At 50.5% G+C, this 22,630-nt stretch overlaps 3 protein-coding genes and 1 non-coding gene across 9 annotated transcripts; 1 reads left to right on the top strand and 3 right to left on the bottom strand.

Moving 5' to 3' along the window:
* Positions 1-456: 456 nt before the first annotated feature.
* Positions 457-15,855, bottom strand: TIA1 (TIA1 cytotoxic granule associated RNA binding protein). 6 transcript variants are annotated; one of them, XM_074807900.1, is made up of 13 exons: positions 15,672-15,855; positions 10,967-11,063; positions 10,408-10,506; positions 9,821-9,875; positions 9,617-9,649; positions 8,284-8,371; positions 4,597-4,672; positions 3,990-4,098; positions 3,427-3,522; positions 3,251-3,335; positions 2,544-2,667; positions 1,764-1,903; positions 457-1,510 (listed from the first exon to the last, which is right to left on the bottom strand). In XM_074807900.1, exons 1-13 carry the CDS (start codon positions 15,695-15,697, stop codon positions 1,387-1,389), a joined length of 1,152 nt encoding a protein of 383 aa, XP_074664001.1. In that variant the 5' UTR covers positions 15,698-15,855; the 3' UTR covers positions 457-1,386. The 6 variants fall into 6 exon arrangements, with proteins under 6 accessions (XP_074664001.1, XP_074664002.1, XP_074664004.1 ...); XM_074807901.1 differs by lacking the exon at positions 9,617-9,649; XM_074807903.1 differs by lacking the exons at positions 9,821-9,875; positions 10,408-10,506; positions 10,967-11,063; positions 15,672-15,855 and adding an exon at positions 5,161-5,229 and having other exon boundaries at positions 9,617-9,635.
* Positions 15,856-15,993: 138 nt separating this feature from the next.
* PCYOX1 (prenylcysteine oxidase 1) lies at positions 15,994-20,467 on the top strand. Its single transcript, XM_074808139.1, has 6 exons — positions 15,994-16,367; positions 16,631-16,837; positions 17,353-17,527; positions 18,008-18,219; positions 18,547-18,699; positions 19,014-20,467. Exons 1-6 carry the CDS (start codon positions 16,277-16,279, stop codon positions 19,670-19,672), a joined length of 1,497 nt encoding a protein of 498 aa, XP_074664240.1. The 5' UTR covers positions 15,994-16,276; the 3' UTR covers positions 19,673-20,467.
* On the bottom strand, positions 16,108-16,178 carry TRNAG-CCC (transfer RNA glycine (anticodon CCC)). The gene has a single exon. It is a non-coding gene; the product is annotated as a tRNA-Gly (tRNA).
* Positions 20,468-20,895: 428 nt separating the features above from the next.
* On the bottom strand, positions 20,896-22,125 carry SNRPG (small nuclear ribonucleoprotein polypeptide G). The gene is made up of 4 exons (XM_074808140.1): positions 22,006-22,125; positions 21,811-21,833; positions 21,316-21,440; positions 20,896-21,061 (listed from the first exon to the last, which is right to left on the bottom strand). Exons 1-4 carry the CDS (start codon positions 22,035-22,037, stop codon positions 21,011-21,013), a joined length of 231 nt encoding a protein of 76 aa, XP_074664241.1. The 5' UTR covers positions 22,038-22,125; the 3' UTR covers positions 20,896-21,010.
* Between the last annotated feature and the right edge of the window lie 505 nt (positions 22,126-22,630).

The following is a 22,630-nucleotide window of genomic DNA, read 5'->3' on the forward strand; positions in this document are numbered from 1 at the left end:
CCTTTTTCAGGCCAAATTCCCCGAGCGACCGCTCCCTTCCCGCCCGCTTCGGCTCGTGGAGGGCGAGAACCAGCCACGGGGCCCCAAAATAAGAAGCGAGCACACACCAAGCTTCAGTTTTGTTTCTATTTTTCCTCTCCCCCCCTCCTTCTTAATTTTTTCATTTTTTTCTGAAGGCTGGTCAAGAAAAAAAGGTCAGTTTTGGCCTCCGAACGTTGCAAAAAGACCAGGTTTGAAGAGCTCCCGTTGCCTTCCGCTCGCTGGGTGAAATGCAACTCCCAGCATGCCACAGCGGGGAAATTTTATCCAATTATATAAAACCCAGAAAGGAGGAATTTTGTTTTCCAAGAGTACCACACGCCAAAAGAAAAAGAAAAAAAACCGAAGATTTGAGGCATAACTCACGTCAAAGGACTCGGCGTCCTACCTTTAAATAAGGAAACGTACAAAGGTGGCTAACGGTTGTGCAAAATATTAATTTGCTAAAATATTTTACATAATCAGTACATGTCAATGTAGAAATCGGTAAAAAAAAAAAAAAAAGAAAAAAAACCCCACAAAACAACAACCCAGCTGGTTCGTAGGAATTTTGTCACATTTTAGCAACAGGATTTTCGCTGTCCCAGGGTGGAAATCCTCGCTCAGGAGGGGGTCGTCCCGCCGAGCGTCCCCCTTTCCCCTTCGTAAGGCAAAAACGACCCTGAAAAACACGCTGAGATACAAAAAAAACGATGTAAACTAATAATTTATCGTCGAAAAAACCCGGTGTAACAAAAGCGGAGAGACGGAGGCTTTATACAAGAGGCTCTTTTAAAACAAGACGGTGCAAAGGCTGAAGACACGGCGCCTTCAGGATTCGCACGCTTTTGGTTTTTTTTTTTTTTTTTTTTTTTTTTTTGTACAACGGTTTATAATACATTTTAAATCATTCGGAATGCAAACTAGAACGGCACGCTACTTCCGAGGAAAGGAAAGAAAAACAAACAAACAAAAAAAAGGTTGACATTGTGCAATTTGCTGCCCCAATTTTCAGCGGCAGTAGTCCCTGCATTTGCTGTGTTTCAAAAACGTGGATCTTAAGAAACACGTAAAGGAGGAAAAAGAAGGCAAAAGTTGGCAGACATCCAGCATCTCGTTTTGTGTGATTTTTTTTTTTTTTTGTTTGTTTCGTTTTTAAACAATGCGGATGACAATTTCATGATTAAAAATGCCTTTTTTTTTTTTGTGTGTGTTTTCTTTTTTTTTTTTTTTTGTGTGTGTGTGTGTGTGTTTCTCTCTCTCTCTCTCTCTCTCTTAAATAAATACATCGTATCCGACGCTCAATCTGGTAAATCTCGGCGGCCCACAGCGCTGGGAGTCCCCTCCTCCTCCTCCTCCTCCTCCTCCTCACGGCGTTTCAAAGCCCGCCACGCGGTATCCTGTTTGGTTGGTGATCACGCTCCCGTTCTGCCCCTGCGGCGGCTGCACGCTGTAGTTGGCGCCCATCCACGCCGCTGACGACTGCGTCTGACTGTCAGGGGGTGGGGAACAAAAAAAAAAAAAAAAACACCACACAAAAGACAAAAAAAACAAACCCCAGTTCGTTAGGTAAATGTGTCAGGAATGAGGGAGAATTAAACAGAGACAGTGCCCGAGCGGGTGGCGGCGCCGTCCTGGATCCGCACGTTCCCCATCCCACGTCTCAGCAGCTTTTACGCTGCTACCGACTCTGTCACCTCCCCGGGGGGGCAAAAAAACATCTCCCCCCGCCCCCAAATACTCACTTAAAGCCCTGCTGATTCCACGCTTGCCCGTACATCCCGTAGGCGGGGACCTGCCAGCCGTTGGGCACGTACTGCCCGATCTGGGCGTTGCCGTACCACTGGCCCCACTGCCCGTAGGCCGGCGGGTAGCCGATCTGGTTCTGCAAGGACAAACACCCAGGGTTAGTTAAGCGGGGCCTAAGAAAGCGGCGATTTCCATCACCCGCCCGCTGAGTCTGGCTGTGAGGGGGGCTTATGAGCCTGCTGGCTAAAACAAGACCGCAACGGCCACGCAAACGTTCAGTCGGGCACCCCTTTTAATTACTAGAGCGTTTAATTACTAGAGGATTTAATTACCAGAGCGCCCCGTTGCCCCCCCAGTCACCGATATAGTTGTCGTCTCAAATATCCGCAGAGATCCAGGGAACAGGAGCAGCAGCTCCATCCACCTTAGAAGCCCTGCCATGGGCTGGACAGTATTTTGCAAGCTTTCTCCAGAATTTTACATCAGAATTTTTCACCTAGCTGTCACGTGCACAGAATTTACAGCCACTTAACGGGTTTCTAGCAAAGACTAATTACAGAATCATCTCGGTTGGAAAGGACCTTGAAGATCATCCAGTCCAACCGTTAACCCAGCACTGACCGTTCCCAACTCCACCAGATCCCTCAGCGCTGGGTCAACCCGCCTCTTGAACCCCTCCAGGGATGGGGACTCCACCACCTCCCTGGGCAGCCCAGGATTATTAGTTATTAATTATTAATTAGCAAAGCCATTGTTTTTAGCAGAGAAGGTCTGACCTGCTGGACCGGACTGATCATGTCTGGTGTCTCCTTGCCCCAGTAGCACTTCACTACGTGTCCTTCTATAGTTGTTCCGTTGACGGAAACGATGGCGTGTGCAGCGCTCTCGTGAGAGTTAAACCTGTCGAAACAGAAGTCGTGGCAAAATAAACAACTCGGTGAGTGACAGCCAGGAGCAACCCCGAGAGATCTGGGCTCTGTTGGGACACCAGCCTGGCTGCAGAAACTTTCTCCTGTCACCCCCAGAGCGGGCGGCAGGGACTGCGAGGCTACGGCCACTTTTCCTGTCTCGGTGTCCCAATTCTCCCTCAACAAACCAGAAAATTCAGTGGCAAGGAGACCAAGTCAATTTACAATGATCTGTTGCGATCTGTTCTCTTGTTATCTGGTATTTTGTTATTGTGTACAAAGAGATGAGGATGCTGCTGGACAACACTCTAAAACTCGACCGTCTGCCCCAGTAACGCCACTGTGAAATTCCACACGAGGAATAGACAGAGATCTCTCCCTGCACCACACTAGACTGGGTTCAGGGGTTTTTCCTACTCCTGCCCGGAGCGTTACACGCCGTAACTCTCCGCAGATCAGGCTGCGGTCAGAAAAAGCGCAGCCTCCAGCCAGGCACACGCCCACCCGTGCTCCACCGCCACCAAAAGCGTGCGAACCCGTAATTCTCCTTAAATTCACCGACACGCAAAGCCTACCGTACAAAGGAGTAGCCTTTATCCGGGAAGACTCGAATTTCCATTATCTGCCCGAAGGGAGAAAAGGTCTGGCGCATGAGCTGTTCTGAAGCAGGAAGAAACAGAGCAGCAAAATGAGGCGACCGCAGTTGTTACTGAGAGAGTTTGAACGCGACGGGGATTTGAAGCCACGATACCTGTCAGTCCCGAAGTAACACCTCCGCAGTACACAGTGCAGTTGCTCGGGCTGGACTGATTGACCACATCGTCGTAAGACAGTTGTTTGGCGTTTGCTTAAAGAGATTTTTACAGAGCTTTTCAGTGGATCGGACACACATTACGTAGAAATTCTAATTCCTGGGTGGCACGAGATGTCGAGCGCAAACTGCAAACACCTATCAAGCAGGTCCAATATACCTAATTTAAAATGGCTCCAATGGAAACGCTTTCTTTGGCACAGTCCCGCTTTGTATCACAACAGAAAGCCCTAAAAGCGAGGGAGCAAAGTTAAAAAGCCAGAGAGAAAGCAAGCTTCCAACCTGAGCGCGCAGAAGCCAAAAGCGTCCCCCCCGCAGCGGTAACACAGTCGCTGTAGCTAAGGAAGCTGCTTTATCTGGAAGGTTTGAAACTGTTTGAGAGAGCCTCTGCCTTTCGTACCCGCTTTCCCCTCTCCCACAATCTCCATGCAGCTCGCCCCTGTCTCTTCCTCCTCCCACGTGTGGCGGGAGGTTTGCAAAGATGCAAATAACGGAGAACCTACTTTCATATGTACTCTTTGGAGCCGGAGGTTTTCTTGTCGCCCAGTTTGTTCTGATTTGCCTTCCACCGAGCCACTGACCACCCATCTGCTGAATCGCATTCTCTGCGTCCTGTCCACGAGAGAGAAGAAAACCCCACCGTCAGCATCTCCTCCTTTTGCAACACACCCCCCTGCCCGCCATTTGCAACGTGTCAAAGAAATCCTACTTCAAAAGAATCCCAGAACCATCTGGGTTGGAAAAGCCCTTGAAGCTCCTCCAGTCCAACCATGAACCTCCCACTGACCGTTCCCAACCCCACCAGATCCCTCAGCGCTGGGTCAAGGATGCTGTTAGGCCTCGCTGAGTGCAACTAAGACCCTCTCGATATACACCAGACGTATTGTCACTCTGTCACGTCTGTACAGCGCCGGCTGTCACCTGCCACGTGCTTTAGAAACGCTAAAGCCACAGCGGAGAGTCTCAACAAACAGAGAGAACAGCTTCTCCCTCGGCAGGTGGGGAAAGCGAAGCTGGAGGGATCGGGATCGACACTGTTCCTTCCCCGCAGCGGCCGCTGAAACTCGTCGTCCGCTGTTCAGGGGCGCTCGAGACCGCGCTGCCGCTTACCCATTTATTGAAGAAGGAAACGAAGCCATATCCTTTAGATTTTCCTGTCGCCATGTCCTTAACCACACGCGCGTCTCTAAAAAGCAGAAACGAGAGCCAGTTCAGCGCCTTCAAAAGGCGACCTTACTAAAACGACAACTTGAGTCACACGTACAGCTTATTTTCATGTTTCACCTTTACTAACGTCAACTGTTTATTGCACCAGCAACACAGTCAAAGCAAAAGGCTTCTTTTCTAAACAGAACTTTACTAATGCTTTGCCAGGTAGTAGCAAAATTAAACTTAATTGTGTAAACATGCAAATCAATAGCTTCTCTAACAAACGTATGTACTTTACGACAGTTGGCTCCCGCTTCAAAATGCTTTTACAGACTGTTAAGACACAAAGCATGGTCAAAGCAGCTATTCAAAAGAATCACTTAAGGCACGTAGCTGACTAACATTAGCTGAATGGCTCTCTTTAACCATGCAATTTTTAAACTCGCTATTTGCCAACACATTCTACCTACTCATTCAAAATATTAAATAGAAAAAATGAAAAAAGATAGGAATTAAAAGGCATACGTCGCCTGTTAACTGAATTCTTTAATTTTCTCGGGTCAATTCGTTACCCCCTTTTTGGACTGTGGGCAGCTGTAAATTTTGAGAGATTGACATTTTCAGAAATTATTGAAGAAAATAAAACACCGAAACATTCATGTCTTAAACTACATAATACACATCATTTAAACTGCATTTGTACAACAGCAATCATACAGGACTGATTGGAAACTACAAGATATAAAAAAAAAAAAAAAAAAAGAAAAAAATAATTTATAAAAGTAAATAAGAAAACTACAACGTTTGTCCACTGTGAACTGTAGCTTGTAGTTAGCCATGGCAATTCTGTCCATTCTTCAGAGACACTCTGCAAAATAACCAGAGCCCTATTATTTGAGATTGAGTTAAAAAGAGATCCCAGCTACAAGAGCTAAACCCCACTCGTGGAACGCCACTCTACAGTGTTTCTCAGGCAATCTGCGTACAAGTTAGCCGAGGGCGAGATGCTCTCACATACAGGCCACCCTCTCCTCCCCTCCTTTGCCCCACACATACAGGCATTAAAAGAACAGAAACAACAACATAAAACCAGTCAGAAAGTCATGCAGTGTAACTTACGGCTGTATAAAATACTAGGGTTCAGAGAAACTAGCGTTAACATGTGCACAACATTGAGCATTCCAAGACTGGCGAGAAAAGTCACAATGAAGAGAAGGTTCGTTAACACTCGGGGGGTTTTTTTAAGCCTTTACAGTAACTGCAAATGCTGCATCATAAGCCTAATTCTGGCATACGTTAGCCCATAGCGCTGACACCATCGCCGAAGGATAATACCTCTCCCAAAGCTACAGCAGAAATGTTATTTCTTTCCTCTTTGTGAGACCCACCCCCCCTTCCCCCTTTTTTCTTTTCCCCTTCCTGGGTTAGGTCAGAATTTGGGTCATATGTTACAAATTGCCTGAGAAGAGCCACTTTGGTAAGCTTAGATTGGTTTGCTCTGAAGAGCCTATAGAGGGAGGGGGGGAAAAACTCATCTCTACTTACCCTCAACTGAAAACTTTGAAAATAAAGACTTGAGAACAAGTGAAAACATGCGTACAGCAAGCATAAAAGGAAACCACAGTGAAAGTGTGCTTTTACAGTGATTAAAAAATCCAGATGCAAAGAATTACCAAAATTTCTTATGCGCTAATCATGCAGTAGTTCAACCTCGGTGTCATTAAAAAAAAAAAAAAAAGCTCAGTTTAGCACCAACAAAGACAATGTTAAAAAAAAATAAATAGATCAGGAAATATTCCATTAGCACCACATTTCCAGAAACTAGTCACTGATGAAGAACAGGTAAAGTCAAGTAACTTCATTCGACCACTTCAGAGACAGTAGCAATATTTTTTCAGGTTAAATTTAAACAAGGAGAAAATCGAGGTCTCTTCGGCTTTATTTAATCCCTCAGTTTTGGAACAAGAGTTCAAAAGAGTCGTTACAGGGACAATTCTTAATCTACTGCTTTTGTGAGGGGAAAAGAACTGAGTTTCATTTTGGACAGTCAGTTTGAACCAGGGCAAACCACGAGTTTGCCACGTGGCAGCTCTACAGCTGCGCACCCAAAAGCAAAAGCGTCGCTCCCCCTTCCCCGTCAGCACGCAGCGACAGCTCTGCGTCCAGAAAGCTCTTCTAGAAAAAATGGGAAATGGGCACGGCCCCCAAAATACGGACCGTGGTCCGATGTTCGCTGAGATGTGACGCTCCCCCAGCTGATGTTCAGCCGTTACTTTTTGCTTCAGGCTCGGGAGGGGGTTTGGGATTTTTGGGGGGGCTGGCTTGGAAAAGGTGACTGTCCACGGAACCGTCACCTCAGAAACCCAGCGCTGACTCAGGGAGGGGAAACTCTCTTGCAGAGCTCCACCGCAGCCCCACCAACGCGGCCGGCTATCTCTGCCTCCCTTCCGCGCTCGCTCCAGCAGTTCAGCTCTGCTTTAGAGCCCCTCGTTCCTTCCATCCAGACCACATTTGGCCAGAGGATAAATTGACTCTCCTTAGGAGTCCGACCCTCTGCATTTCCTGGATGACAATTACAAAAGATGCAGTCAAGCATTATAGTTGTCTGAAGCAAGTCACATTCAGATCACATTTTTTTTTTTTTTTTTTTTTAAACCTTATCATAAGAGGAAATCAAGCTGGCATTAAAAGAGTAATACACTGGACTCTGAGGGGGAAAAAAAAACAACAAAAAACAAACTTACTTCAATTAAATGCTTCACTACACAACACTCCAAAGCACTCTATGTTCTCTTACATCACCATCAAGAAACTTCAATGTCCAGTACAGACAACACTACAAGGAAAATTAATGGTTTACATTTGGAGGATGGAATGAACGAACCGCTCCTTACTCTGCTACACCCTGAATACAACCAAGTGGCAGGCGGAGACCTGCGAGCACCGCTCCCTGTGTGTAACACGCTCGCCTGTTACACCACCGCTCTGCACCGCGGGGACGAGTGCAACTCCTTGACCCGAGACGCCCCGTGGTTTGGGCCGAGCCCTTCGGGTCAAGGGTTTACGCTTGACCCAGTGCCAAACACTTCGAGGCCACTCTAGCTGCAGCCTCCGGGCGCCCAAACGAGTCTTGTGCTAAAAAAAAAAATGTTCATTTTGTGGAAAATGGGAATTTAACTGAAAAAAAAAAAAAAGGCAAAACCAAAAACATTGGCTACTGGTGGCCGGCACACCATGGCTAACAAAAAAATCCACAGCCTCTCAAAGACGTGAACGTGCAAACGGACTCGGTCACAAACTGAACAGCGTGATGGTGATCTGATCGCTGAGAGGGCCAATGAAATGCAAACCCCAGGTTTTAGGAGTCAATTTTTTCCAGCGTTGCTTTGCCAAACGAGGCAAGGAGTATAAAACCAAAGCAAGTTGGATGCAACTTTTCTAGGAAAGCAGAACAAACTACTATAAAGGAATCGGGTTACGCATCCCTGCTTAATGCCTGGCCGTTCAGACTCAAGTCGCTGTATGAACAGATGAATGTATATTCCTGCACTGTGACAACTCTCATTTTTTTTTTACTTACTGAAACATAAGGCTGCCTCCATTTAGGAGAGATAACTTTTAGTTTATTTGCCCTAGGAAATTACTTACGATATTCTTCCAAACGGCGCAAAAGCTGCTTTTATATCTTCAGTTGTAATTTCTGGACTGAGGTCTCCGACAAAGACATGGAAATGGTCTTTTTGGGGAAAAAAGATAAAAAAGGATCTTAGTGTTTGAAGACGACCCCTGAACACACCCGCACACACGCAGACAGAGCACGGCCTTCCAGCCATTATTAAAAACTACATGAAGACTAGAGTTTACTACGAAACAGAGAATTTACTGCTGCTGTAACAGATCCTTTGCCTGGCAGCATTACAAAGTCAGTGATTTTAAGGATGCTACAGTGACACACAGCATTTACGTTTTGTATTTTACACTTTGCTTTTAAGACCAGTCAGCATTTACCGTACAAAGTCTGAAACTATTTACTTAACGTGCCACGACTACATGAAATTCTTTCGCTCCATACGCTAGTCGACACGGCGGGAGATCACTAGCTATTCAAACTCTGATCAGCTGAAACGTCTAGCAGTTTCAAGAAACGCAGGATAACGCTCGTTCTAGAGCAGGATGTGTTTTGAACCTAGCCACAATGTCTGGGTTAACACCAGAGGTCGTGAGAACAAATCAAAAAAAATACCTTGCCTTGCAACAGTTTGCTGTTAAAGCATTTGAGTTCTCAAAAGCCAACAGTTTTGGTTGCCCAGCCAACACACCATGTGAATCCATGTGAATTCAATGTATGTGAATCCATGTGCAAGTGAACTAAGACTGAAGGCAACAGAATGGAAACAGTAATCCCTTCAATTTATATCCGAGCCATCAAAAACACACACCAAAGAGAAACAAAAGTCCTGTATCTAAGGAGTTTTCCGCTCCAATCCAACAGTATGTCACATACCATCCTAGCAATACACAGGCTTATTTGTGCTATGAAACTCGAGTCCACTCGGAGGCCGATGCAGTTTAGCCCCACCGGCCTACAGAAATTCAAAGCCTGCTGAGAAAAGCAGCGATCCGTAGGCTCGCCGTGAGCGATGGAGCCCAGTTTTGGGAACAGCCCAGCTACGCCCAAGGAGCCTGTGTGCAGGAGCGCCTACCGCAGCCTCGCAGGGAGCCGACTGCTCTGCCTCCACAGCAGGGGACAAGGGGTCTTTGGGCTTTTTTTCACAAGGGCACTGGTAACAAACAGCTGGGGATTAGCACCAGAACTAAAGAGTGGACACTAGATCCCTTTCTGACGCTATAGGGAACTGAAAGGGAAGTCTTTCCATTAAAAAAAATAAATTCATAACGAACAAAAACCCCATACATAGCTTCAGGTGGTTAGTGAATACCCTTGAGAGATTTCATTTTATGTTTAAGAAGATACAATTACCTTGTGAACGCTGTGTGTTGACAACGGTACTACCTGATGACAAAGATTAGATTTGTTCTTAAGTTTATTAACACAAACACATTAAATAATATCTTAGGATTACGATCAAAACATTACTGCATATAATTGTACGATGCTTACTGTTTAGGTTTAAAAGCTACTTGTACAAATCAAACACGTACTCAAAGCGTAAGCGACACTTACTGCTGGTATCTTTCTTCTGGCTGCTGGGGGTCGTCGCCCAGTTCACTTTGACCTCCTGCAAACGTCAGGCGCTCACGTTAGATCAAGCAAATCCCAACTAAGCTCAGATACCTCCAGTGCTTCATTCTGATGCTCCAGGGGCACCACGTGTGCAAGTTTGGGGTGAAAGCTCAAGTTTAAGACACATTTCTTGGGTGAGGCTTCGTTCTTCCGAACTGCGTTCCAAGAGCAAAGGCGGGAAACAGACCTGGTCTGGGGACTGGGTTTGCTTGGGCGGGGTTTTTTGCAGGGGTGGGGAGAGGGGGATGTTATCTTGGTAAGGTCACCAGATATTACTCATATGTAAAATAATCATTGTGCCCGCTGGCTCTGAGCCCTCCCAGTTCTACATCCCCACCTCCCCCTGCATTCTTCCTACAACAGTCTGAACAGCTTTTCTTCTCAGTCCTGTCACGTTAAGACCTCCGTCCAAACGAAGTGACTAACATCTGCAGCGTATCCACTTCGTCTCAAGTGGTATTTCACCCGCGCCATCTGAGATAGCCTGTTTTTCAACTCCAACTCACCCTGTAGACATGACAGCTTACCTTACCCATTATCTTCCGGCCATTCATAGCAGCCAGTGCTGCAGCCGCGTGCCGGTGCTCATAGAACTCCACAAAACAATACGGATCGTTTCCAGCTGTCTGATAAAAGAAACAACCAAAGGATTACCGATACAAACTCCTTCAAACTGTACCCTCACTATTCTACTCAGCGCCTTATTCGTTACACCTAAACGTCTCAAAATGGATAGGCTTTCTTACTCGACACAGAGAGCACAGTCAATGCACTAACAACGCTCCAGGAGGTTCCAGTTCTGCTTTAGAAAGGTAAAAGTACGGCAAGGAAGAACTTTTCAAATCTCGTCTACAACACCCACGTAGATTAAGCTGTTCACTCCCTCTCGCAACATCCACCCATCCTTAAATTTAATGTCAAATATGAGGTAGAAATGATGCCCAAAGTACATGACTGCAATCTCCAGCTTTATTACACCCCTTTAACGTGGTCATGCCGTACTTCCAGTGGAATTCTGAATCACGCCAGTACGGCCCAAAGCCATTAGCTACAAGACACATGAAAATCACTAGTGAAAGCTCTTACATCCATTATCATTTTGCAGTTTTTGCACGGCCCGATCTGGCTGAACAGCTGGAGGATTAGAGCTTCGGTCACATCTCTTGACAGGTTCCCCACGTACCTATAGGATCAAATACAAAGTTAGAAGTCATCCCGACGCTCCAGTCTGCTCGTCGGTAACTGAGCAAACATGGCCCAACGTTGTTCCCCCAACACCCAACCCGCCAGGTTAGGACATCGAAATGAAAGCGTGCAGCAGGATTATATCCTGACTTGTGGAGCAATGGGGCAGAAATTGTTCGGTGACAGACAGGCCTGTCCTCACTCCCACCCAAGGTCTGCATTTCTAAAACCACACCCCGGTTCAAAGCTGAACAGAAAGCCACATACGGCCAACTCGACCTACCAGAAGGATTTCCGTGTATAGAAACAGCAGTTCTGATAACCATACGCAGCCACTGCTCACCAAGCACCACTTCCCTAGCTGCCCGAGTAGCTCAACCTGGGTTTAGCACGCACATTACACAATATTTATAGTCAGTTCCTTTTAGAAAAGGACTTATCGTTTGAAAGTGTAGATCTGCCTGAAACAACCACGGGCACATGTGCTCAAGCGTGGGCATTCCCCCGTCTTCCTCCATTTGAAAGGATCAGCCTCCTTAAGCACAACCCCAACCCCAACCCCTGCTCTGATTCGGGATTTTGGCATTCTCAGCGATGAAGATCATCCCTGATCCACAGGTGGGGGGATTTGTTGTTGTTGTTAAGCCCAAGTCACGGGATTTTTAAAAAAAGCACACACAGAAACCTCAACTCCAAAGGTGTGGCAGCACCCTTCCGCAAAGGAACGTTACGTGGCAAACCACGGCCTCTGCAATGAGCACCTCGGCCAAATTGCACTGCTGAAACCACGTCAATAAATCAGCAACCCTCCCTGTCTTGGTGCAAGAATTGCAAAGATGTTGTAAGAAAACAACAAGGCAGCAAAAACGGGAACTTGTTGCGCTCCTTCTGTTGACACAAGGCTGTGAACAGCCTTCCCGAAGGATGGATGCACTCCAATATTTGGTTTAGCAGAGGAGAGAATGGGAGAACAAGACACACAGCCCCTGTTTTTCTGTCAGAAATGACCCGGCAAGCTGTGTATTAATAGTCTGAGTAACTATTTTAGGTAGGACTCAGAAGCATTCTCCTTTTTAAAATCAACACATGCTTCACCAGAATCAGATTGTCACAGGCATCCTCTCGCTCAACAAAGCAAGTAATTCCTGCACTTTCTGACGTGGTTTCCTTCAGCAGAGGAGGGTTCAGTGCGCTTCATTAAGGCAATTAACTTTGTGCTCGATAACACCAGGGACGTTCTAGCCTGCACCAAGTTCAACTGAGGGTCATAACTAGCAAGACTTCTTTTCTTCTCTCTTTTTTTGAAGTATTATCGCTATTTGGATAATGAGTAAGCCGAGGCACTAAAGTGATGAGACTCTCACGTGACCTTCTAGGTCTAAGTTTATTAACAGTTTATTTGTGACTGAAAGTTTCCTAGACAGGGTGTCAACACCCTGACCTTTGCACTAACACTGGATTTTCACCTCGATAATCAGACAGGCATCTCCTGAAGCATTCCCTAGGTGAACTCTGGATTTAGCTAGAAAAAGCAGGATTTAGGTAAGCGATTTCCGACAGCCCCATCAATCTCTGCATGGCCAGACCTTTCAAAATGCATCCCCTCAAAGGATCGATTGCAGCAAGACATACGTACACATGGAGAGAGTACGTGTAACTGCACACTAGATGCTGACCTACTTGCTTCCGCACAAAGGTAAAAACAAATCTCAGCTCCTCATGCACAGATGTGGTCAAGATATCCCCCAACAGCCACGCAAGCAGGAATGACACACAGAACAAAAGCGTTCTGCAGAACACGAAAAAAAAAAAGGAGGGGGGATTGTAAAGCGCATCGGTCGCTCAGAAAAACAGCTTAACATTGTACAAATTCGGCAGCATTTTTCTCGTGTTATTTGTCAGCGTAACCTCATTACCCGTAGCTGCGTACATCTGCTGCCTGCTCTCTGCAGCCAGCAAGTCTGGAGAGGTTTCTCCAAGCCACCGGCTGACAAACTACAACCAAGTCCTGCGATAGTATCAACTGCACCAAGATGGATGGGAAAGACACAGAGCTGTAACCCCCCCACCCCGAGCAACAATCCCTGTGTTCTTTTCTCTGATGTACTCTCTCTGTGCTACCCTTGAGCTGTTCGACCCTCCGGACCCTTCCCTGGAGTTCTGCTGCAGTTCCCTTTCCAGGTAGCTGGCACACGGGCAGGGTCCAGCACACCCGGACCTTGTCCTGGGCCAGTTACATGAGAAATAACCGAGTGCTGAGGTGACCTTGCCAGGTAGGGCCAGCTAATACAGGAGGAGGAGACCTCTCCTGCGTCTCTTCTGTTGCCTCCTGCGCCTTTCCCATCCCTCCCTTTCCTGCTAATTGGATTCTCATTAATGAGTCGGTTGATGTTTCTTTGCAGATGAAGGCCTGCAGTACACAAGGCAAGCTGTGCAGACAACTCCATTTATCCAGTGCACAGTGATCGGTATACGGCTTCTTGAAAAGTAATAGCAAACTACTGGGTGTTAGCACTTCTCCATCTTTTTAGACACACAAAGTGAATTAGAAGCACATGTATTCCACAGACATCTACATACTTACATGAAAACTACATACAAGAGGCCTTTGTAAATTCAAAAACACTCTCTGCCTTGTAACCGCTCTTCAAATTCATGATCTTTGCCGTTGAAGAGTGGCTTTCAAGGAAGGTCACTGGCCTCGTGAAAACGAGCTGCCTATCCAGGAAATCATTTACATAAGTAATACAGCTCCTAACGAAACGCCAAGGCTCTAACACCCCCCTTTCAAAGAAACAGGTGACGTGGAAATGGCAAAACCAAGAAGTTACTTCCAACAACGTCTGGAATCCGTTTCAGAAAAATGACTTAAATGTGCTAAAGGAACTAAAGAAAAAGGCACATGACTTGCAGACCACTTTGGTGGCCCCTCACGACGCAGTAAGACAACACAACCGAGGAGGGAGCCCCGCAACCCACATCCAGATGGGATTTTTGTAGCACTACCTACAGAAATCCTTGTGCAAGCAAATATTTAACACACACTTCAGATCCGAGCTGGAAAGATTACTTTTAGCTGCACTTTCTTCCTTCAAGCTGCTCATTCTAAACCCAATCTGTGAAATTCAGCTCGTGACAATCCTCCGTGTGACTTGAGACAAGTCACTCGGAGCGATTCAGAGAAATATCATTCTCGGTACGTTGCTCAATACTCAGCTCTGCAGCCCAGAAACCCGGCCGTGCTTGTGCAACAAGCGGCACGTGCTCAGGGTCAGATAATTCATTCCCTCGAGCATACACCGTGTATGGCCGAGACCACCAGGCTCCAGACAACTGTTTCATTGGGACAGGGAAAAACATTCTTCTAAATAAACACGCAAATATGCCAACAGGTCTGACCATGTTTGCAGACGCCAAGAATAGTTCCAAAAATGCACGCTCTAGAAAGACAACGGGATTGTACACACAGGGAGGCAGACAGTGTTTACCACTCAGGAAAGCCTGGACCAGAGGAGCTGGCGTCAGTCACGTAAGAGTCTTGTTTTCCTGCAGTCACTCAGCCAAGTCATTTATCAACCCTTGGGGTAGGTGCAGCCGCTGTCCAAGGGCGAAACTTTCCCCTCATCTTGGAAAGATTCCCTCTCCCTCCTGTCTTTCCTCCCCTCAACTTCTAGACTGACACAGAGATCAAAGCTTACACGGAGATATAATAGGAAGACTGGAGTCAGTGATTTATTTCCCTGATCTAAACGAGAGAAACCCCTCCAGATAATGCCAGAGAAAAGGAGAGAAACGCACCTCTAAGATGTGCACAGGAGCTCTCCTGTGCCTTTCAGAGCCAGCTGCACGAGCAACAGCAGAAAAGTCCAAACGCCTCTTGACAGCGGCGGGTGTCAGCTGCCTAACACCGCCAGAAAAGTTGCTTGTAATTAAAGGAACCCCATTTATGATTTTAACAAGGCGAGGAGCTGCCCTATGGCTACGATTAGTTCCTCGGGAAATAACAGGCTCGCAGCATGCTTTAAACACTTGGACAAGCGCCGATTTCATGGGCACCCCCCGTTTATTTCCATCAAGCTGTTGAACATCGCAGTGGGGCTCCACCTGTTAGGCCAGGGCCGTCCCTCCCCCCCCCCCCCCCCCGCCCCGCCGTGAGCTGACGGTGCTAACACAACCCAGAGCTGGCAAAATTCTGTCAGATGCTCGCGAAAACGTGCATGGAGAAAGTACCTGGGGAGAGGGGGGGGTGTTACATCTCCCCAGCCCCCTTCCCTCCAGGTGTGAGCTGGAGAGGCCCGGCCCGGGGCCAGAAAGCCGGTGACCACCACCGGGAAGCAACGCAGGGGACGGGAATAGCGGGGGCACGGGCGGAGGGGCTGGGGTCGGCCCCGGCCGGGCTCTCCCCAGGCCGGCCGGCCGTGGGGGGAGCCGGGGGCCGTCCCCCTTGGCACTGAAGGCGGCTGAGGGGCCGGGACAGCCGCCGCCGCCCGTCGCGGAGGCCCGATCGCGCCGCCCGAGGCCTGAGGGACCGTGCGTGAGGGGAGCCCGGGCCGCCCCTCCCCGCGGAGCCGGGAACAATAGGCGGTCTCGCCCCCTCCCCACTCACAGGGTCTTGGGCATTTCATCCTCCATGGCGCCGCCGCCGCCCCCGCCCGCCCCGGCTCTTCACGCCGAGCCGGCCCCGCGGCCCCGTCAGCGCCTGGGCAGCCCGAGCGCCGCCGGCCCCGCCGAGCCCGAGCGGCGGACAATAACCCCAACGGTCCTCGCAAGATGGCGGGTGGCGGGCGAAGGGGCCCGGCCGGCCGAGAGGGGGCGGTAACGCGCATGCGCCCCCGGCAGGGGACGAGCCGCCTCCGGATGCGGCTTCCCGCCCGCCGCCGCTCCCGCGCATGCGCCCCGACACCGAGTCCCCCCGCTCCTCGGTAACCGGTAACCGGAACGCTGCTCCCGGTGGCAGCGGGGTACGGGCCTGGCGCTTCCTCACCCCCGCGGGGCGGGAAAATAAGAATAAAAGGCGTGAAAGTCGCGGTTAAAAGACTACATGCGCCGCCCGGGAATCGAACCCGGGTCGCAAGAATGGGAATCTTGCATGATACCACTACACCAGCGGCGCGGTTAGCAGTGTGCCGCCGCCCGCCCTCATGGCGCTGCCGCCCCGCCGCCGCGGCGGGAACCAGCTGACGGGGCGGGTCCGCCCGTCGAGCCAGCGCCATGCCGGCCCGCCGCCTCCTCCTGCTCCTTGCCGCTCTCTGCCTGCCCGTCCCGGCCCGCCGGCCGCAACGCGATGGCCCCGGCAAGATCGGTGCGACGAGGCGGGGCGGTGTTGGGGGGTTGTGGGGGTGTGTGTGTGGGGGGGGCTGTGGGACTCTGGGGGGGTGTGTGGGGCTGTGGGACTCTGGGGGGGGGTGTGGGGCTGCGGGTGTGGGGCTCTGGCTGTGTGTGAGGGGGGCTGTGGGGTTCTAAAGGTGTGGGGCTCAGTGGGGGGCTGTGGGGGTGTGTGAGGGGGGCTGTGGGGGTCTGGGGGTGTGTGGGGGCAGCGCTGACGGCCGGTGCCGGTTTTTCCAGCCGTGGTCGGCGGTGGGATCGGGGGAGCTGCCGCTGCCTACTTCTTGCGGCAGAAGTTCGGGGGGAGCGTGCGGCTGGAGGTGCTGGAGAAGGCGGCGGTGGGGGGCCGGCTGGCCACGCTGGAGATGGAGGGAGCTGGCTACGAGGCTGGGGGGTCTGTCCTCCACCCCCTCAACCTGCACATGAAGCACTTTGTCAAGGAGCTGGGTAAGTGGGGATCCCCCCTGACTGCCCTGTCCCCAAAATCACACATGGCCCCCCCAAAGGGGTGCCCTGGGTCCAGCTCTCCCACTCTGCCGGGGGGACACCCCCATAAAGAGCAAGCCTTGGTTGTCGCCCTTCCTTCCCCGAGCTCCCCCCGAGTCCATATCCCCTCCTGTGGTACCCCAGCTCTCCCCCGCACCTTATCCCACTGTGGTACCCCAACTTCCCGCCTCCCCCAGGAGAAGGAGACCTGCATCCTGATGGAAACGGGACACAACCCCCCACCATGGGTGATGCAGTAATTCCATTGTAAAAGTCCAAAAGTCACCGCAAATAACTAACTGGCTCCTGGTCAAGAACTAATTCCCCTTTCCACATCTTGGGGATCCAGTCTTTAATTGCTCACCCTTACCAATTGGAAGCTAAGTTGTCTCAGGAAGTTAAAATCGAGGCGTAATATAGTTTAGCTCGACGCAAGTTCTACCTTTCATTATCTTTTTTTCACCCTGTTCCTCAAGGCCTCGCGGTTGCCCCAGTGCCCAGCAGCCTCGCAGGCGTTTATAACGGGGAGGAGTTCGTGTTTGAGGAGAGCAGCTGGTACATCGTCAACCTTCTCAAGCTGCTCTGGCACTACGGGCTCAACCCCCTGCGAATGTACATGTGGGTGGAGGACGTCCTGGACAAGTTCATGCGGTATGTCGGGCCCCTGCTAGGGAAAAGGTGGGAAAGTGTCTGTGGGAAAAGGTGCAAAACATGCTGCTGAGTGGTAAAAATCAGTGAAATATGAGAAAGGATACTCCTGTTGCCCTCTCTCCATTGCCAATCATTTTTCTAAGGAAAAACATTGAGATATGCGCTGTCAAACAGCAATAATGAGGGTGCAGTGGAAACGCGTGTTAGGTGTGGGATGCACCTGGGTGCTAAAGAGAATTAAACTTATAACTGTGCGCAAAGTGCTTTTGTTAGGAAAGATCTGTAAATGAATAATGAACATCCAGGGCTGCTTAGGCATGTGCCACTTTGGCTAGGGCTTGGCTGGTAGGACAAGCCCCGCTGCTCCCGTGAAGGGCTGTGAGGCTCTCGGAAGCTGCGCTGTGAGATTCTCCACAGCTTCCAAGGGCAACATAGATAATTAACAGTGAGTGAACACCTATTTCTCGTCTCCGGTTAAAGGATCTATCGCTACCAGACGCACGACTACGCCTTCAGCAGTAACGAGCGCCTGCTTCACGCCCTGGGAGGGAACGACTTCACCCGCATGCTGAACCAAACCATCGATGAAGCCATGCAGAAAGCCGGCTTCTCCCTTAAGTTCATAAATGAGGTGGTTTGTCCAGCCATGAGAGTCAATTATGGGCAAGGCGTCAACATCAACAGTTTCGTAGGTGAGTGTTTCATAGATTAACCTCCCAAGGCATCTGTCCCAGGGACCCGGATTCCTGGGACTGGGATTCCTTACTCTGACAAATTGCTGGCTAATGCGACAGGCTTAGCCCTGGCCTTCAGCAAGTTCTGTGCCCCAAAGGGATGTGTTTTTCCCCTATTTTCCCACTTTCTGTTTCAAGAATGATGCTGAGCAAGCGTGACAGGCTTAGCCCTGGCCTTCAGCAAGTTCTGTGCCCCAAAGGGATGTGTTTGTCCCCTATTTTTCCACTTTCTGTTTCAAGAATGATGCTGAGCAAGCTGCTCTAATAATTGTGGTTTCCTTGTAGGTGCTGTTTCTCTGGCAGGGGTGGAATCGGGCCTTTGGTCAGTAAAAGGGGGGAACAAACTTGTCTGCACTGGCCTTATTTACGCCTCCAAAGCTGAAGTTGTCCCTGGTACAGTTTTATCTATAGAGCCAAAAATCAGACCCAGACCCACAGGTGAGTTGGGTTTGCTTTCCCTTCGGTGGGGCGGGGAGCCGGAGAATGACCTTGGCTTCTGTCACTGCTCGGCTGCAGCTCTTGGCAGACTGAAGCAACAACCTGGGTTTTTTTAAGATGAAAATAGGGCTTTGCTCAAAGCTCCAACTCGCAGCACTCCCTCAGCTAAGCTGGGACTAGTTTATAAAGCTGCATCAGCTCGCAACAAGGCATAATTAGCCGAGATGGGATTGCGTTTTAAAAGCTGCTTTGTCAGAGGGACAAACAGGATTTCCTGCAGCCACGGAGTGGGATAACTGAGCTCTTCTCCCCAGGGGACCCGGTGAAGCTCTACCAGGTCACTTACAACACTACATCGGGACTAACGGGGGACATGTATGACATCGTTGTCATCGCTGCTCCGCTGAGCCGCAAAATGGCCGACATCACCTTCAGGAACTTCGACCCTCCCGTCCCAGACTTCCCAAACCCTTACCACCAGACCGTCGCAACGTTCGTGCACGGACGATTAAACGCCTCCTTCTTTGGTTACCGGGATCCATCTGCCTTTCATCTCGGTGCCATTTTCACTATGGAGAATCCCAAACTGTTCATCAACAGCCTGGGGGTGGTGTCTCCCGTGGGAGACGTAGGCGGTGGAGGAAAGCTGCCCTTGCAATCGGCCGTCTGGAAGGTGTTTTCGAAGGAGGTGCTCACCAAAGAGCAGCTTAACTTGCTTTTCTCCTCCTACGACTCAGTCAAAATGAAGAAGTGGCTGGCGTACCCCCACTACAGCCCCCCGGAAAAATGTCCTCCCATCGTCCTCCACGACAACATCTACTACCTGAACGGCATCGAGCGGGCCGCGAGCGCCATGGAGATGAGCGTCATCGCGGCCAAAAACGCCGCTCTGCTCGCTTACCACCGGTGGTACGGGAACACGGACAGGATTGACCAGGAAGATTTGCACGAGAAGCTGAAAACGGAGCTTTGAGCCCCGCGGAGCCAACGGCCGGGTGCTCGCAACGACGTCCGCTCTACAGCCTCCGGAGATAGGGCTCGCGTACCCGAGCGGTTTAGCCACAATTAAAGCTAACGAACGAGGAATTCACTGCTTAGCTGCTGAGGAGACACCCGGCCCACTCGAGACAGACTAGAACAGCAGCGAAAAGGCAGAGAGAGCTTTCATAAACTCTGGTCCTTCCTCGAGCAAACTCCTCTGGTCCTTCCTCGAGCAAACTCCTCAATCTATCCCTATGCAAGATTAAAAAGGTTTTAAATGCCATATTGACCCCAAAAGTGCCCTCCACGGTAAGGAGACTGCCAAACTCAGGATCTGCATCACTGTGATTAACCTGTGCACGTCGCTTTCCCTCTCTGGATGTGTTTCAGGCAGGGAATATCACCTTTTTGACTGTGAATCTCTTTGTCTCAGCTATTTTCTGAAGGGTTTATCTAATAGTTATAGGGTGAAACCAGCGCAGTGGGAATTGGGGCTGCGTTCTTCATCTGCTTCCAGAACCAGCAGCTTACGGGTGGGGGAACTGCTCTGCGGGAAGCACACGACTTGCCAAAACGGGGGGTAAGCAAGCAAAACCACAGCCGTCCTTTGCTTCGTCAAGGTTTGAAAGCATTAATTATTTAGATGACCTGACCCTACCACTAGGTTGAAGTAAAAATCTTTTTCGTGAGAATCTTGTGTCCCTTGACTGTATCTAATATCGCTGCGATACCTCACCACGTCTGAATATTGCTGTTACAAATAAAATCAATGCTGTTTGGAGAGGAAGCTGGCGCTGTTGCCTTGAGGTAGCGTAGAGCTGTTCTGCGACAGTGTAGTCCAGCCCCATCCAGGCTTTGTTTCCTGCACAACTCTGTGATGCAGAAATAAAAATTATTATTTTTAAAATAAATCCTACTTTCAGGCAGCCCAGCTGGGCACAAATACTCTGTGAAGAGTGACAGAGGAGAATTTTACTGTTTTCCTGCCAGTTAAGAACCTAGAACCCACTGAACAAACACAACACAGCTTTATAGCTCATTCTTTACAAGATATTAAGGGGAAGGACACTCAAGGCGTCTGCTTAAATAAATTAAGTCTCCTGACAGTCTTTGCAGAACTTTAAAGCGATGGGGAGCAGAATTAACAACCGCCCCCACCGTGCTGAAAAACCCGTTACTCAAAAAAAAAAAAAAGCAAGTACGACTGACACGGAGTTATATCAACCATTACAAAATTTATTTAACAAAACAAAACAAAATAAGGTTATGCTCAGGATGCTTCGTGGGCTAGGACTTGTCAGGGCTAGTAGCGATGGGGGTTCCTCAGGCGCTAGACTCGTTCCAAGGCTTCCAGCATAATGATGCTGTTTCCTCTTATCACCTAAAAAAAAGTGAGAGTTTGGAGCGACCGGTACTGTTACCCACCACCCTGCAGCTTCCCAGCCCCCCCCCCCCCCCACCTAATTTATTTCCCTAAAAAGCTGATGCCGCCCCAGAAATGGAACTCAACTCCTCCACGAGGACAAACACCGATTTTAACCCTAAAGCCCGCCCGGATTGCTCCGTGCTGTGACAGTAAATTCATCCCCCTCTTAAAATCCGTCTCGTTTCCCGCGGGCGGGCGGCCGCACTCACCACCATGCCGATGTTGTTCTGCTGTCCCCCCGGCGCCATCTCCACGCACTCATCGATGACGAGGTTCATGAAGGGATCAAAACCCCGCAATATCCCCTGGACGTGTCGGCCGCCGTTTAATTTCACTACAAGAGATCGAGTAAGTTTAAAGAAGGGGAGTGCCGGGTGCGGGGGGGGGTTCCCTCACCGGGGGACCGCGAGGAGGGGGGTTAATTTTAATTTTGTTCATTGGAGGCATTTAGAGCATCACACCCGGCGTGGGGAGAAAAGAGTGTCTTAAAAGAGTGTAAATTTTAAATTGATGTGGAGTCCAGTGAATAGGTTTTGAGGGCTGACAGCTGCCAGGGCCGGCTCCGCGCGCTCAGCTCCTGGCTGAGGAGGGGCTGGGGGCTCCCCCGCGGCCGCGCAGCCCCTTTTTTACCCCGCGCCCCGCCGCAGACACCCGCGGTAAAGACAACTCAGGGCCGGGAGCAGCTCCGGGCGGCCGGCACTCACACGACAGCTTCTTGTCCATGAACCTGCAACGAGATGGCGGCGGCGGGTCAGCAACCAGGCCAGCCCCTCACCCCCACACACAGCCGCCATGACGCCCGCGGTGCACGCCGGGATAACGGCGGACCCCGCCGGTGCGTGTCCTCCCCCCCCCCCCTTCCGCCGCCGCCCCGGTCCCGGTCCCAGCCCCAGACGCACTTTTTCAGCTCGGGCGGGTGCGCTTTGCTCATGGCGTCTCCACAGCCCCTCGCTCTGCCGCCCGCGCCGCGCTCTGACGTCAACGCGCCGTCACGTCACGCACCCCGCCAGCCAATAGCGGCCGCGCCTTGCCCTCCCCGCTTCCCCCCCCGTCTCCCTTCCCGACGCCCCTCGCGCCTCCCCGGCAGCCAATCGCCGCCCGCGCCGCCGGTACCGCACTCCCCCGAGTAGCGGCGCGATAGCGGCGGCGCGGGGCAGGCGCTTGGGCGGCGAGGCGGGACAGGGCGCAGCTACACGTGGGGGTACGGCCGCACGGCCGCCACGCGCCTCCCGCCGGGCTCCGGCCGCGCAAGCGCACAAGGGTCACGTGGTGCATGGCGCACGGGCAGGGGGGCCCTACGGCATGAGCACATGGGGGGGGCGTGTGTCACCCCTGCGCTGCACACGCGAAGGGGCCGCCCCCATCCCCTGCACTCACATGCGGTCACTCTGTGCCTTGCACACTCACAGGGGTCACCCCCATGCCATGCACACACACAGGGGTCACCCTGTGCCTTGCACACTCACAGGGGTCACCCCCACGCCATGCACACACACAGGGGTTACCCCCAAGCCCTGCACACAC

This window comes from Strix aluco, chromosome 28 (genome assembly GCF_031877795.1).
Source record: "Strix aluco isolate bStrAlu1 chromosome 28, bStrAlu1.hap1, whole genome shotgun sequence".
In the NCBI taxonomy this organism is placed as follows: domain Eukaryota; kingdom Metazoa; phylum Chordata; class Aves; order Strigiformes; family Strigidae; genus Strix; species Strix aluco.

What these genes read in the sequence shown, in the direction of transcription:
- TIA1 (XM_074807900.1), bottom strand. Translation starts at nt 15,697, where the DNA reads ATGGAGGATGAAATGCCCAAGACCCT. An exon ending in GATGAAATGCCCAAGACCCT is followed by an intron (nt 11,064 to 15,671) that starts GTGAGTGGGGAG and finishes TTGATCCTATAG; the next exon opens with GTACGTGGGGAACCTGTCAA. An exon ending in GCGCCGTTTGGAAGAATATC is followed by an intron (nt 4,673 to 8,283) that starts GTAAGTAATTTC and finishes TCTGCTTTTTAG; the next exon opens with AGACGCGCGTGTGGTTAAGG.
- PCYOX1 (XM_074808139.1), top strand. Translation starts at nt 16,277, where the DNA reads ATGCCGGCCCGCCGCCTCCTCCTGCTCCTTGCCGCTCTCTGCCTGCCC. An exon ending in CGATGGCCCCGGCAAGATCG is followed by an intron (nt 16,368 to 16,630) that starts GTGCGACGAGGC and finishes CGGTTTTTCCAG; the next exon opens with CCGTGGTCGGCGGTGGGATC. An exon ending in AATCAGACCCAGACCCACAG is followed by an intron (nt 18,700 to 19,013) that starts GTGAGTTGGGTT and finishes TCTTCTCCCCAG; the next exon opens with GGGACCCGGTGAAGCTCTAC.
- SNRPG (XM_074808140.1), bottom strand. Translation starts at nt 22,037, where the DNA reads ATGAGCAAAGCGCACCCGCCCGAGCTGAAAAA. An exon ending in CATGGACAAGAAGCTGTCGT is followed by an intron (nt 21,441 to 21,810) that starts GTGAGTGCCGGC and finishes GATCTCTTGTAG; the next exon opens with TGAAATTAAACGGCGGCCGA. An exon ending in AGAACAACATCGGCATGGTG is followed by an intron (nt 21,062 to 21,315) that starts GTGAGTGCGGCC and finishes ACTTTTTTTTAG; the next exon opens with GTGATAAGAGGAAACAGCAT.